This window comes from Myotis myotis, unplaced genomic scaffold (assembly GCF_014108235.1).
Source record: "Myotis myotis isolate mMyoMyo1 unplaced genomic scaffold, mMyoMyo1.p scaffold_m19_p_3, whole genome shotgun sequence".
NCBI lineage: Eukaryota > Metazoa > Chordata > Mammalia > Chiroptera > Vespertilionidae > Myotis > Myotis myotis.
The window spans coordinates 137,612,789-137,628,090 of NW_023416335.1; the positions used below are offsets into that span (position 1 = coordinate 137,612,789).

A 15,302-nucleotide genomic window follows, 5' to 3' on the forward strand; every position below is an offset into this window, starting at 1 on the left:
TAAGAATTACCTCGTGAGCTCAATCATAGAGTATCAATCCACCTAGCAATTAGCTGCCTGCATCCATATACTCTAGCCCAGCCGCGGGCAAACTACGGCCCGCGGGCCGGATCCAGCCCGTTTGAAATGAATAAAACTATTGAAAAAAAAGACCGTACCCTTTTATGTAATGATGTTTACTTTGAATTTATATTAGTTCACACAAACATTCCATCCATGCTTTTGTTCCAGCCCTCGGGTCCAGTTTAAGAACCCATTGTGGCCCTCAAGTCAAAAAAGTTTGCTCACCCCTGCTCTAGCCTGTGCTTGCTGGAGGCTAAAACCAACAGTAGTTAGTATATTAATGCAAAAAGGCCCATTGGAAGGTCAATGGACTTTGATATTCAGCAGGGCTGAAAATTAGCATAATATTGCCCTGCTGTGGGCTCAATGGCTCAAGAAAATTTCCTAACCTGATAATCCTTCTACTATTTACCAAACTTTACCTTTGATATACCTATATGCATTGCTAAAGGGCAAATGTGTTTTCAAGTGAATAAAAGCAGACCAACCAGAAGTCGGTGTGCCTCTTCAAGAAAGGTCTCCACCTGCTCCCCCCATGCCTTCTAAATCCATATTTCTTGTATAGCATTTTCATTGGTGCATCGGCCCCTCTTTCAGATCCTGAACCCTCGCCATGAAAGGTTGCGGCACTCTAGCCTGCGCTCATGTAATGTATGGACTCCATTTCATAAATGCTGCTCTCCCGTTCATACTAAGGGGGGATGTTTTAAAAATTAATGCAGGTGACATGACACTGGATGTGTGAAGAAGGAAACATATATGAGTAATATGGTGGTGCCTGGACCCACCTTCTCTTCAAAATGATCAAATAACACCTGAAGGATGAGGACATCAACTGGAGTTGGCATTTTGACATCCGTGATGTAGACATTTCTGCACTGCCTGAAAGTCCCTTCCACATGGGTCTAAATCTTCCTTTTCTCAGTCCTAGGCCCCATCTTGATAGAAGGACACTCAATATAGCTGCAAATTTTATCCACCCCGTTAAGTACCAAACACTCTCCTTCCCTTAGTATTCATACTCTGATTATTATATATTAGAGGCCCAGTGCATGAATTTGTGCATGGGTGGGGTCCAGCTGGGCTGCCCCAATTGGGGCCCATTGGACCGGGATGGTGTGGGGGAGGGGCCACAGGCAGTTGGCCTGCTGGCCCCACCCCTGATCAGGTGTTGGGGGCCAATTGGGAGTGGGACCAGCCGGGTGGGTGAGGGGACCCATCAGAGCCCAGATCAGGCTGGTTGGCTGTCATAGCCACCAGTCGTTCCAGTTGTTCTGGTCATTCCGCCATTCCCGTTGCTGGGCGTTTATATATAGAGATTTTCTATAATTTTTCCAGTACTTTAAAAGAATAGGTTTCACCAGAAGTAAGTCTTAAGTTAATTATACCCTAGGTTCACTTACCCATACAGTGTACTGAGGCTCCAAATTACCACAGTCTTTTGCAAAAATGTAAGAACAGTTTCCTGGGAAATAATAGTAGATGCCGTCAAACGTTTCAAAGTGGTACTGTCCCCAGGTTTTGCAAATCCCATCTCTGCCATTGCCCATGTTTGGCACTGAAAAGAAATAGGGTAATACTTAGTAGAATAAAATAAATTACACCTGTTTCTAGGAAGGTTCAGTCATGATAGGTGATTCTATTGCATTAAAATAAATATTGTCTTCTCTGGTGGTCAATATTACAGGAAGAGATAACTAACATAAAATTACTGGTTGCTCTCAAAACCATTAAACTCCCCTGAAGGAAAACATGGCTTTCAAGTTGCTTTGAAGAAAGGATTTATGTTAGAAACTTTCTTATGTTTGCTCCCAAAGGAAGTTTCTGGAAGAAAGGAGGAGTAGGGAGAATGATACAGTAAAAGAAAGTGATAGTGATAAAGCAATATAATGGATCACAAAAGAATAAAATGTCACCACCGAGTGTCCTAAAAATTATCATTGGCAGCATAGAGTGTTCCAGTCTCCACAATTTTTTCAAAAATATCTTAATAGTATCCACAGAGAAAAATAACCACTGACCAAAAAATATCATGTTTATACATCTGGGGATGGGAGCATTAGTCATCCAACGTATGCTGGAATTTAAAAATTCATGACCTCTATATGCATAACCCATGGACAGACAATAGTGCAGTGAAGGCCTGGGGCGGGGGCAGAAGTGGGGTGGAGGGGGTCAATAAAAAAAGAAAGGGAGGTACCTGTAATATTTTCAACAATAAAGGTAAATTTTAAATAAATAAAAAAATTTTTAATATCATGATTTTAAACTGGTCAAATTTTAAGCAATGTTTGCCTTAAATTAAACATCATCTCCTATTATACTCATGCCTACCTCCCTTATTACCCTTGTGGATAGACCTCTATTCTATTTGAATTTTTGAGATCTTCTCCTTTAGAATAATATGAAAATCAATGACATTTATTGAGTAATTGATATGTGTAAAATATTTCAATACCCTATATAGAGAGCATAAAGATAAGGCACAATTATGTCTTTTCTTTTGTAATATTACCTAAATTTATTAGCCTTGGCCAACTTTGGCCTTTTTTGGGGGAAAACAGAGAGTGGTTCATTATTCAGGCAGTCTTCTTTGACAGTATGCCTCACCTCTGTTGCAAATTTTCATAGAATCTTTTACTTTATAGTACGTCACAAGTGTGATTAATGTGTATCTGTTGTGTGTTAGTCCCGTCCTCTAAACTGTAACTTCCAAGAGAACAGGAACATGTCTATATTGTTCACTACTGTATCCCCAGAGCCTAGCCTGGGATCTAGTAGATGCTCAATAAATACCCATTACACCAATGAATATTTATTGATTATGGTTGATGTAAGATCCTAACCTAGATACCATGGCTAAAAAAATTTTTAAAAAGAATCCTCTGCTTTGAAGAGCTCTCATTATTATTTCTATTTTATGTACAGAATATCCAATTAACTCAAAGTCAAAAAGAATGTGTGGCTCCAAATAATAAATCTAATTTATCAAGAAAAAGAGAGATGAATGAGAACATGGTTTTAATGGGCTAGTATCATCTAGAGTAGGAAAAACTGCTTGAGGAAATAGTAGAGATAAGTGAGAAGAGAAAGTAGGCATATATATCTATTCTTTTTTATGTTGTTTCTAAATTGCTGGGAATGAATTGTGAGCATTCAAATTAATATACAATGTGATTGGTCCAAATCCCAATGGATGAACCCTAATATAGAAAATTATGCCTTAATGTCTTCTTCAGCATCTCATAATTCTCTCATAAGTATCCCTGAAACTTACCAATCTGGCACCGTGTCCCAAGTGCCTGAAATATTTGGCAGTCACATGTACCAGCCTTAGAACAGAAAGCTCCGTTAAGGCATTCATGAGGGCAAGAACCTGAGGGACAAAATAAATAAGTTATCTCCTGGCATGCACCAGTTCTTATAAACATAATATGTCAAGATTTAGCTTGGACTAACTGTAACCACTATTAACTCAAACAGAACGCTGGGCATCTTGCCTTGATGAGCTAAAGAATTAAGCCCATCAAAGCTTTATCTAGTTCATTTCATTATGTGTGCTGTGAAACAAGAAAGGCAGGCTTTCACATCTCCAACTACCCTGAGAGCAAAGGTTAGCTTCCTTCAAGCCATTGAAAGGTCAAGTTCCCATGTAAGGAATCCCTGTCCCCAGATGATGAGATCCAGAAATACACAAGCTGCTGCTGATTCCCTTGACGGCGTTTGGCACCCGCTGCACGTCCAGTGGGGTCCTTCTCCAGGAGCAAGTGCTGTGTTAAAGAATCACGTCCATTTCATAGCTCAAAGGATGGGGCAAAGTATAAAACTCAAAATAAAACTCCCATTTTTTAAGAGAATGATTAAAAATTTAATTTGAAGTTTGTGTATTAATCCTCAGGCTTAATTACAAATGATGCATTTTTTTTCTGACCCATATTTAGTTCTAATGGGAGAGAAGCCAAAGTCACAGCTGGCCGTCATCAAAAATATTTTCTTTCTTTCATAGAAAGAAAACTCGCCCCAACGGATTATGTTGAAAAGAAGAAGCAAGAAACTATGAGCTCCTGAGCGAGGTTTAAAAACACAAATGAATCAGTGAAAATTTTTCCTCTAATAAGGAGAGGACAAGAGGCAGCTGGCAAAACTCAAGCAAGAAGGATTTAAGTAACACAGAGAGAGCTAGAGGACATCTTTGAGGCCCTGTAAAGTATTACTAGAGATTGTACCTTTCTGGAATATGTCAAGGTCATGAAAGCACTTATCTAACTGCAGGAACTGAACCACAGTTTTGCCAAAGGCAAGAATTGGGAAACCCTATTATCCTTCCACCTTAAGATCCATGAATCTAAAGTTTCTCTCTACACTTAAACACAGACAACTCTCTAAGTAGAATGTCTTAACTGAAGAAAAATGAGCTATGCCGAAACCGGTTTGGCTCAGTGGATAGAGCGTCGGCCTGCGGACTGAAGGGTCCCGGGTTCGATTCCGGTCAAGGGCATGTACCTGGGTTGCGGGCATATCCCCAGTGGGGGGATGTGCAGGAGGCGGCTGGTCGATGTTTCTCTCTCATCGATGTTTCTAACTCTCTCTATCTCTCTCCCTTCCTCTCTGTGAAAAATCAATAAAATATATTTAAAAAAAAAAAAAAAGAAAAAAGAAAAATAAGCTGTTTCAACTTTGATCATAAATATAGGTTAGGAATATTTTTCATAAACTTAAATGCAGGGTTTTTCCTCTAAGGGGCAATACTATATTTAAATTTTATCTTACAGCACCATCTTCCATTTTTACAGTGAATAATGCCTAAAATATTCAGGTGAACAAATGTATTTCCTTCAAAAAATATTTACAGCCCTATTTATTCTCTGAAAACAATATTAAGCCAAAAACAAAAAGTCTTGTTATTTTAAATGCAAGGAAAAACAAATTAAATTTTAAACTACTATCAGCTTTCTGCTTAACAAAAACAGGAAATTGGTAAGCAAAAAGAGGATGTCAAGGAGGGACCAAGGGACAAGTAATTGCTTTAGAAAATAAGTTTCTGATACCCAAGGATATCTGTCCTGGTCATACAGTTATCAGCTTTGTCTGAGTGCTTAACCCTGCTTGTTTCCAAAAGAAGTGAATCTAAATTATTACTAAGTATTTTTACCACCCTGGCTCCATTTCCTTCTTGCATTATATGGAAATAACAAAGAGTTGATTCATTATATCCCCCAAAAGGGTCTTTTGGAGAAAACAAATACAAAAACATACATGTAGCACTGACCTTTTATTTTACTCTCACCCCAATTAATAGCTTCATGGAAGAAGTATCTTGGAGATGTTGCTTCAAACTTGGAAAGAAAGAAATAAGAATTCAAGAGAATTAGATTATTTAAATCAAGCCAAACAGGCAAATTGGAAAATAGCTAAAAATACAGAGATTATAAGGTCCTGACTTTCTATTTTCTTGAGTTACTGAGGCAATCTCAGTGAGGCAGTGGTTTTGCCTCAACATGACTTTGACATGTTCTTTATCCTATCTGACCTCAGTTCTGCCTCCCTGCCCTCCTTGGGAAAGAGCCTGGTTGGAGTCTTTATTTTTGCATTAACTGACTGTTCTGCCTGCAGAAGTAGCAGTTCTCTGATGCTCCCAAGTACAAATGGGTCTGGAGAAAATGCATGAGGCCAATGGACGGACAATGATGTTCCCACTGCCTGCAGACCCATCTGTGAAGGCACCATCCACAGCAGTTTCCAAAGAGCTAACACTCGAAGGTTCATAGAACATTTACATGTATTTTAATGGTCCTCAAGGCACTGTGGGGTTAAAAGCATGGATTAGTGAATCAGAGAGACCAGATTAGAGGCCTAATCCTGTCAGTACTTACTCTTAGACAAGTTTCCTAACCTCTTAGTGCCTTCCTTTACTTGTCTGTAAAATGGGAACAACGGTACCTATTTTATTGTGTAGTCATAACAATAAGTAAAACAATTTATGTAAAGATTCCTCCATAGTACCTTGCGCACAGAAAACTAGCAAGAGAGATTGATATTAATCTAAGCAACTCAGATAAAACCTTAATACTTTTAGAGGTCCATATGGATTAGTAGCAAATAATTATGAGTTACTAAAACTAATGAATAGTGATTTTTTAAAAATATATTTTATTGATGTTTTACAGAGAGGAAGGGAGAGGGATAGAGAGTTAGAAACATCGATGAGAGAGAAACATCGATCAGCTGCCTCCTGCACAACCCCCCACTGGGGATGTGCCTGCAACCAAGGTACACGCCCTTGACTGGAATCGAACCCAGGACCCCCTAGTCCGCAGGCCGACGCTCCATCCACTGAGCCAAACCAGCCAGGGCTCAATAGTGATTTTTATTCCAACTCAAAGCCAATTTATAATAAAACTGTAATATGCAAATCAGACCGGATGTCCTCCCAGACGTCCTTCCTTCTGAACAAAGCCACAGCGGTCAGGGACAGCGGCAGAGGCAGCAGAGGCGCCCGTCCGTGGTGGCAGTGGTGGCCCAGGCCCTTGCATGAATTTCGTGCATGGGGCTTCTAATATAGTATATGGTCTGCAGCGCTGTCCTTTCCAATGGCAGTTTTATGCTCACAGAATACACGCTCCAAAATTTTGCCACATAATTGTAAAATTGAGTACTAGAGGATGTTAGAAAAACTTGAAGGGTAAAGGATAAGAAGAAAGGGTGATATGGAATTTGACTCAGATACAAAGCCCTTTCTCAATATATTCTCATCTCCTTCCTTTTTTTTTTTTTTTTTAATCCTCATCAGCAGATAATTTTTCCATTGATTTTTTACAGAGTGGAAGGGAGAAGGAGAGACAGAAACACCGATGTGAGGGAGACACATCCATTGGTTGCCTCCCGCATGTCCCTGACGAGGGCAGGGAGCCTGCAACCAAGGTACATGCCTTTGACCAAAATCAAGCCCGGGACCCTTCAGTCCACAGGCCAACGCTCTATCCACTGAGCCATACCGGCTAGGGCTCTCATCTCCTTCCTACATGTAAAGTTTTATTGTAGCATTTTCCAACCAGGTACTTTTTATTTTAACAGGCAAACCATGCCTGCTAGAAGAACTCCCACACTCACCACTTTAAGACTCCTTTCTAAACTCCTTGGCCCGCATCATGGTCCCAAGTTCATTGATTCCTGCTGTCATTCCTCCAGGGTTTTATCCTCACTACTTAATCTCCCCTTTTTGCCCTTGCCTCTCTCTTCAAACCAAGTCAGACTCACAACAGTCTGTGACCTTGATTATCCCCAAGACAGCAAGTTATATTCTCTCGTCAGTCTCATTTTTTTCCAGCTGCCTAAATCTAGCATAACCACCAATATTACTGGGCACCAAAATCTTCTTTGGCTCTAACGAATTACCTCTGATGCTCACTAAAAGTGAACAGTGACTGCAACTCTGCCTCATACAGGCTTATAACCTTGAACAAATTATTTAACATTCTCAGCCTCAATTTCCCCACCTATAAAATGGAATAACAGTAACTGCCTCACAGAGTTGTGAGGATTAAATGAGATGGGATAAGTAAAGTACCCAGAATAGTGCCAGGCCCATAATAAGGGTTCTAAACCTGTTAGATATTTTTATTATTAGGCAAAAACTGAATACACTGGACAACACTAGACTAAGGCAAGAATATATAAGTCGCTTTTTGCTCCCTATCCTCTCACTACCTAGCATGACTAGGTCTAACTCCCTACAACACCAGTCTCCTGGCTATCACAGCATCCTAATGACCACAGCATCCCATGTGTCAGACTATAATATTTCAACAGTGGTAGGACATGACACATCATTTCCATTTTTCAAACAGACCTGAACTCAGAATGGTATTTTATATTTATAATTGGGAGCACTTTTGTTTTTTATGTCACATAAATAATGGCAAATAATTGGTGGTGTCTCAGATTCAATGAACAAGTTACACAGAAATGAATTCTTTACAGGCCTCCACTGGACAATGAGTTTCTATATAACAAGTACTGCTATTCATGCTTATCTTTAGTATGATCTCTTGTATGTCATCAACAAACACCAACTAAACTGAAAATAGACATTATTGAATGGGAATGGCTTGCCTCCCAAGGCTGTTTAGAACCATGTCTATGAAAGATTCTGTGGCTGCCCCTCCCTGCATCCTCTCATTCCACTTCACCTGCTCCCGGGTTTCTGTGCACATTGAGACCCTCCAACTTCAAACACCAGCTTCTTTTTATTTCCACCCAAGGAAACAGACCACAAGTAGGACAGACCACAGAACGTGCCTTCCAGGGGATGATTTAAGGCCCCCCAGGCAGTCGCCCTCATCCAAGGAGGAAAAGGAGCTGGTGAATAAGTATCCCAGCTTTCCCCATCCATTGGAGAAACAACTCTACACCACATTCTACACAGCCCCTCAGAGAGTCCCCAGTAAGACTGAGCCCCAGATGCCTAAAGCAAACAACCCCTTATTAACATAGCTGTATTGGATTTTCTGCCTTCTGAGTCTTATGTTTCTCTCTCCCTGACTGTGCACATCCTAAATAAATTACCTGCACCTGAGTCTAGGTCTCAGCCCCTGCTTTCAGGAGAATTTTTAAATGTAATGCAAAAAGAGAAGAAAAAATGCAAGCAGTGGGTGCATGTATTCACATAAGTGATAAAAAAGAATAGGCCATTCTTCCTCCTGCTGATTACATCTCCACAGGAGGCTGAGAAGCACAGAGAAATGCAGTCTTTCAATGAGAAATCGCTGCAGCACACAAATACACCATTGAGAGAAGCCTGCCTACCCTTTCTTTGCTCATTGTTCATCATCTCACTGGCAACATATTTCTGAATTCTTACTTGCACAGATATCTATCCACCAGTGTTCTGTCTTCCTAGAGCAGGGGAGTGAATCTGGAGAGAGGAATGGCCTTATAACAGATGAAATTTCAGTCCTAAACAGTGCAACACATGATTATGACTTCATTGTCCTTCTTTAACATTTATTCTTTTAAAATGTGTTCAAATATTAAATAATCCTGATGTATGTGCTTTAGTTCCAGGAAATAAAAAGGCAAATGTCCTATTCTTCTTTCTCTCTAAAAGAGAAATCAAAACAAGGTGAGCTCCTAACTTATTAACAAAAAGGGGGTATTAACGTAACTACTTTGGAGTAAATTTTACAAATTCTAAGACACCTGTATGGACAATAATAAGGGTGGTACAAATGTAGTTTTACAGTTGTTCATACGGAAAATAATATAACAATTAATAAATAATACTACAAGAATAAACTCTGTGTTTCACATACTCACATCTGTAAACCTACTTTCCCCCACTCTGTGTGATCCCAGCAATAGGTCCCTCCATGTGACAACTGTAAGATATGTCTCAAGGTTCTTCAATCTAGTGGGTCCAATGGAATGCAGTTTTTCTCAAAAATTGGATTTTCTACTGAGTCAAGATGATGTCTTTTTGTGGTTAATTTTGTCGCAGCGGTTCTCAACCTGTGGGTCGCGATCCCTTTAGCGGTCGAATGACCCTTTCACAGGGGTCGCCTAAGACCAGCCTGCATATCAGATATTTACATTACGATTCATAACAGTAGCAACATTACAGTTATGAAGTAGCAACGAAAATAATTTCATGGTTGGGTCACAACATGAGGAACTGTATCTAAAGGGTCAGAAGGTTGAGAACCACTGGTGCTGGCAAACATGTACATAAAATTTCTCAGAGAAAGATCATTTTAACCACTTCACATGATACTTAAGTACACCACTCTTATAGGAAAAAATAAAATACTTCCATTTCATATACAATCCTTTGTCCATTTCAGCACACCTATCACTTGATTAAAATAAATTAGTTCTGTCTTCTCAATTGTCACAACAGCATATCAAATCTCTCTTTAATTCTTTTTAATTAACACCAAAAAATAACATTTAGGCATTTACCAGAAATGTATTGCATTTCAGCATTTGACAAAAGCCTCCTTGAATATATATGCTGTTTGCTATCTAAATGCTCAAATCTTATTACTTTCCAAAGAAATGCCTTTAAATTAGGATTCTCTCTTTTGCCATCCATCTTTTACTGAAAAATGTTTTTTAAAACCCACTCATTTGAACATTCCAGCCATAGTTTGAAAATTATGCAAATATATTATCCAATATCCTTTATATAAAAAGGTCCAGACAAAAAGACATCCTCAAATTCAGTGCTATCCCAGCCCTAAAAAAAAAAAGTTACCTCTTCAGAGTGTCTGTAATTTAAATTTATATAAAAGCTGTTTGTCAAGGACATCTCTGATGACCTTTGCAGTATTTAACTCCGATCATTTGCACCTTTCTCTGCTTTATTTGCTTGTATTTGTTCTGTTGTTATTGTCCTGATTTGGGGCTTAATTTTTAAACCCATTTAAATTTTCTGGCAAGTAGATGAGATTGAATCTCCCACAAATACTGTGAGCCTCTCAGTAGGAAACGGAGGTGAACAGCAAATAAACAAGAAAATGTGAACTGAGCATGAATTGGAGGGGCACAGAAAAGCAGTAGAGAAGTTACTTTGCCTCTTCCTCCTCCTTCCTGTCTTGTTTTTAGCATTTCATTCCCTTCCACAACGGTCTCATTGTTGAAGTGACAGCAGAGTCCCAAAGCAGAATGGATTGTTTCTCTGCCTCTCTCTCCATCTGAGGCATAACCTACCTGCGCTGCTAAAAGAGCTCTTTTCTGTCGATTTTCATTAAATCCGTTTCTGGAAGAAAACAAAAAGAACTTGTATAGTCAAAGGCCCCAAGGCAACCTGAACAAGCCTTTCCCAAGAGAGGGCTGGTGTTTTCCTCCTGATTTCCATCACTTTATCAAAGAGGTCTTTCTTAGTTTAACATTTAAAAGGTCTCCCTCCCCCTTTTGGAGGGGTTAGATTTGGGTGGTGTTGCTGTCTCATTTTACAAAATTCAGGGGAGTGTCCCCAAATCTCTCCAGTCTCTGATATAAATGAATTTTAGGAAGGAACTTCAAGGTAGAGAAATAAACAAAATAGTGTAGTATTTTAGCACCAACACGCATGCTATTTTCACCACATGACTTCATAAAACTGGTGAGATAAGTATTTGCCAAGAGCACGTTCACTTTTATCAAACCTAATATTTACTCCTTTACCATGTCATAAAGGGCAGTATAGCATTAATGTGAGTAAGCACATCATACTGTGATTTACCAAAATCAATGGGGAATAGAATTCTGCTTTTCATTAAGCAGATCAGTTTAATCCAAAGAATGATTTTCATTATTTAGTGTGAGATCAATTTTATTATTTTTTAAATATATGTTTTTATTGATTTCAGAGAGGAAGGGAGAGGGAGACAGAGATAGAAACATCAGTGATGAGAGAGAATCATTGATCAGCTGCCTCCTGCATGCCCCATACTGAGGATCAAATCCACAACCCAGGCATGCGCCCTCACCAGGAATCAAACCATGACCTCCTGGTTCATAGGTTAATGTTCAACCACTGAGCCATGCCAGCCAGGCTCAATTTTATTCTTTTTAATCATTAAACGATGTTTCACTCTATGTTAAGATACAGCACATTTGTAATCAGCAATGTACATTGATGATAATATAAAATGGGTAATTACTGAGTATAACTTCTTTACAAATCTTTGAATTGAAAGTAATGTCTCTTTAGTATCTACAGTCTTTGGATACCTCCAAGAACTCCTTTTATCATTAAAATAAAAGTGAAAAATAATTGCTTCATAAATAAGGAACTGAATGCTTGATAATTTTCAATTTGTGGAAATGTGATAAAGAACTACATATAATGCCCTTATTTTGTAAAGTATTTTCTTTATTTGTAAAAGCAGATATAGTTATCTGCTTAAATTTGCTTGTTCTTATTGGCTTTATGTTTCAGAGGACATAAAGAACAAGAAATACTCACTTTGATGTTTCCGTCAAGATGGATGATGCACAAATATATCCTGCTAGAGAGAAATAAATAAATAATTATATATATATATATATATATATATATATATATATATATATACATATATATAATCACAAATATCTTGGTCACATGTTCTAATTACTAAACAGATAATTTTAAACTAAATTCTAAGTCTCAGACTGAGTGTAGCTATTAGGTATTTTGCATTTTCTGAAAGATTTTGACCAGCAAATTCCCTGTGAGACATCAAAGTGACTGGTAATCCAGAAAGAAAGAGCAGTGCACCTAGATTTACACAGAAACATAACACAGTAGGACAAGCATGAGACTTAGAGTCCAGAGATCCAACTTTTAGCTTTAGCCCTACCACTTAGCAAATGGCAAACTCCAGCATGCTACCATACATATCACAAAATAATGGTGTTAGGCACGTTCATCTCCAAAGTCCACTCCACATCTCAACTCTCTATGACATTTGTCCAAGGAGTTTCAGTCACCACTAGGATTAGAAAATAGCATCTTTGACCTCACTACTCTTTTATACTTCAGTAATTTCTCCCTCTTCTCCTACAAGCTCCAAAATATACAGCTCTTTTAGGAATTATAAATTAATAAATGCTTTCCCCATAAAATATTTTTATAAAAATGAATTTACAAATCACATTTCTATAAAATAACTGAAAATCAATTCTTAGCACCAAATGTTAAAGTCTTTCTTAAAACATCTGTTTACTATTCTTCTGTATACTGATATGAAGAAAGTTTCGGTACTCAATTTCTCTTTAGTTATAAAATTTTAAATGATTAAATGACAAAGACAAATATTTTAAATCATTCTTCAGAAGACAAATGTTAGAATCAGAGCTTCTTTCAGTACAGTTGCATAACATAATAAAAGCATGATTTTAACACTTAAAGAAAAGAAAAAAAAACACAGAAGTCTCAAATTATCTACATTATTAAGAATTTTCAAAAGAATGATCTGTTCACTGTCATTACTTCAAAGTAAGTGATTGATAGTATAAGGACAAACTATTCCTATCAGTTGCAACAAAGACTAAAATACAATAAAATAAGGTAAAAATTTTATATGAGTTCTTACCTTGCAATGAAAACAGCAGTATATGAAGCAAGAATATACTCCAAGGTATCATTAAATTGCGTTTTCTCACAATGTTCATTTCAATGTAGACTTTCTCTCTAAAATGTAACCAAATTGTTGTTCTTTACTATGATGGCATCTTAGAAGGTTATGTATTTGTAGAGTGGTCAAATTCTTATAAATATAGCTTTGCAAAAAAGTAATTCATAAAGGAATTCCCGTCTTTCTAACTACATACAAGATCTGATGCCTTAGAAATTGCAGGCAACCTTTTGGCTGAGTCTCTCATTAGTAATGCATGGCAGCCTCTTACCTGAGCCTGTATTAGTTACACCCTACCTTGATCCTGGACATCATACGCCTTTTTAGCCTATGCTAGCCTTTTATAACTTCTAAAGACAGCAGCATCAAAAAACAGAAAACAAACAAAACAAACAAAAAAAAATTAACTCCTGGTGTCATTTGAGATCATCATTATTCCTAATTATTCAACTATTCTCTGTGTTTTATTTATAAAATAATTACTGTCCTTGGAAAAGGTGAAATAAAATCCAATCAATCTTTCCTAGAATGTCTACATGTTCTCATAAATTTTCTTTAAGAATTAAAAGTAAACTAAAATTAAGTGCAAATATTTTCAACTCAAGTCCCATTACAGTGTTGTTTAAATTGATATATTTATGTGTCCACAGATATTTCTATTAAACATTCTGCAACAAAAGCAGAAATAACACACAGAGATGGTATTCTAATATGTGACTTTACAAAGAAAAGAAAATAACTCATCCAGCCCTGAAAACCTTCCCTTCACACCTCATTTCTTCATCCTCCATAAGAAGTACCCAACTAGACAACAAAGAAGGTCTTCATATTCGAGTAGTAAGAAGTTTCTTCTCTGGAAGCAGTTGACCATCTGGAATCAGAGAGCAGCTCGAATATTTCATAACGAACTCCATAGGAGTGACCTAAGCCCCATGAGTTACCTGCATTATCATCAGACTCATTTAATGGAGCACAGTGGTAAAGAATGTCTAACTATGGTACTACCTTATAAGACAAAAAAGCACACCCGTTTTTACTGTCTTGCACCAAACACCTCTTGTGCAATGACTTCTCAGTCTTTTCTGTAAAGTTCTAATTATTGCATGCCCAGTATCTATTACACAAACAGGTCTTTGTGCCCCAAATTTGATGATCATTTTCTCTTCTTCTATACTCTATTATTCACTTTTCATTGCTTAACTTATTGCTAATTTAGCCAACAGAAGATGTTTCCCTATAAATTCATCTTTTAAGCATGAAGCTATGCACATGCTTTACTAAAAGTATAAGTGCCTATGTGCCTATGTACACATAACCATGCTTGTGTACTCATTTTATGATTTTGATGGCTAAGTTTAAATAATTTCATTATAGTTTGTGTTTAATAGATATTTATTAAATGTCTACTAGCTAGTACACTTAAAGTAAATAATCACTCAAATTAATTAGATAATAAATTAATATATTTCTAAACAGATAGACTTACCTATTTATAGTTGCATCCGAAATATTGGTCCAAAAACATGTCTCTACTTAACCACAATCAAAACTATAATATATACTAGGCACTTAATAAAATGTGACTACAGAATAAATTAAAAGGTTAAGCTTGAAATTTGTTTATAGAACAATAATTTTCCTCCAAAGAAATTTTAAAACTAAAGGCAACAATTTTGTTTCTGCAGAATGCTTATTGACTCTCTGGAAAGGATGGAAATGTGCATAACTAATATTTATTCCTAAGTACTTTCCTTAATTTACAATAGTTTCTCTTAGTTTCATAAGTAAACCTATGGGTCAACTTAAAATATGAAGAATCTGCAAGTCATACTTTAACATGTTGTTTTTTTTAAATCTAGTAACTGCTTAACTTTTTTTAACTTAAAAAATTTCACAAGTGACACACATATGGAAAAATCCCAAATGAAAATCAAAGTTGAATTTCATGTTTCAGAAATAAACATTTTAGTAATATTTATAGTTATTTCTAAACAGTAAAGCCATGTGAAAAGTATTTATGTCTAATATAAACTTAGATACCTTATGTACTTAATTCAAATGCAATAACTATGAAATTTTTACCTCCGATTTCATATAGTATCTTTAAACTTTTTATTCAAAAACATCACAGGCATTTTC

The 15,302-nt window shown here is 37.1% G+C and overlaps 1 protein-coding gene across 2 annotated transcripts in view; it reads right to left on the minus strand.

Moving 5' to 3' along the window:
- OTOGL (otogelin like) overlaps nt 1-13,173 on the minus strand; it is a 146,311-nt gene extending 133,138 nt beyond the window's left edge. For both annotated transcript variants that reach the window (XM_036300001.1, XM_036300000.1), the window contains exons 1-6: nt 13,122-13,173; nt 12,011-12,050; nt 10,771-10,819; nt 5,333-5,399; nt 3,341-3,439; nt 1,467-1,621 (exon numbers count right to left, since the gene is read on the minus strand). In XM_036300001.1, coding sequence (XP_036155894.1) covers nt 1,467-1,621; nt 3,341-3,439; nt 5,333-5,399; nt 10,771-10,819; nt 12,011-12,050; nt 13,122-13,173 — 462 coding nt within the window. The remainder of the gene's footprint in view (nt 1-1,466; nt 1,622-3,340; nt 3,440-5,332; nt 5,400-10,770; nt 10,820-12,010; nt 12,051-13,121) is intronic.
- Nucleotides 13,174-15,302: the final 2,129 nt, after the last annotated feature.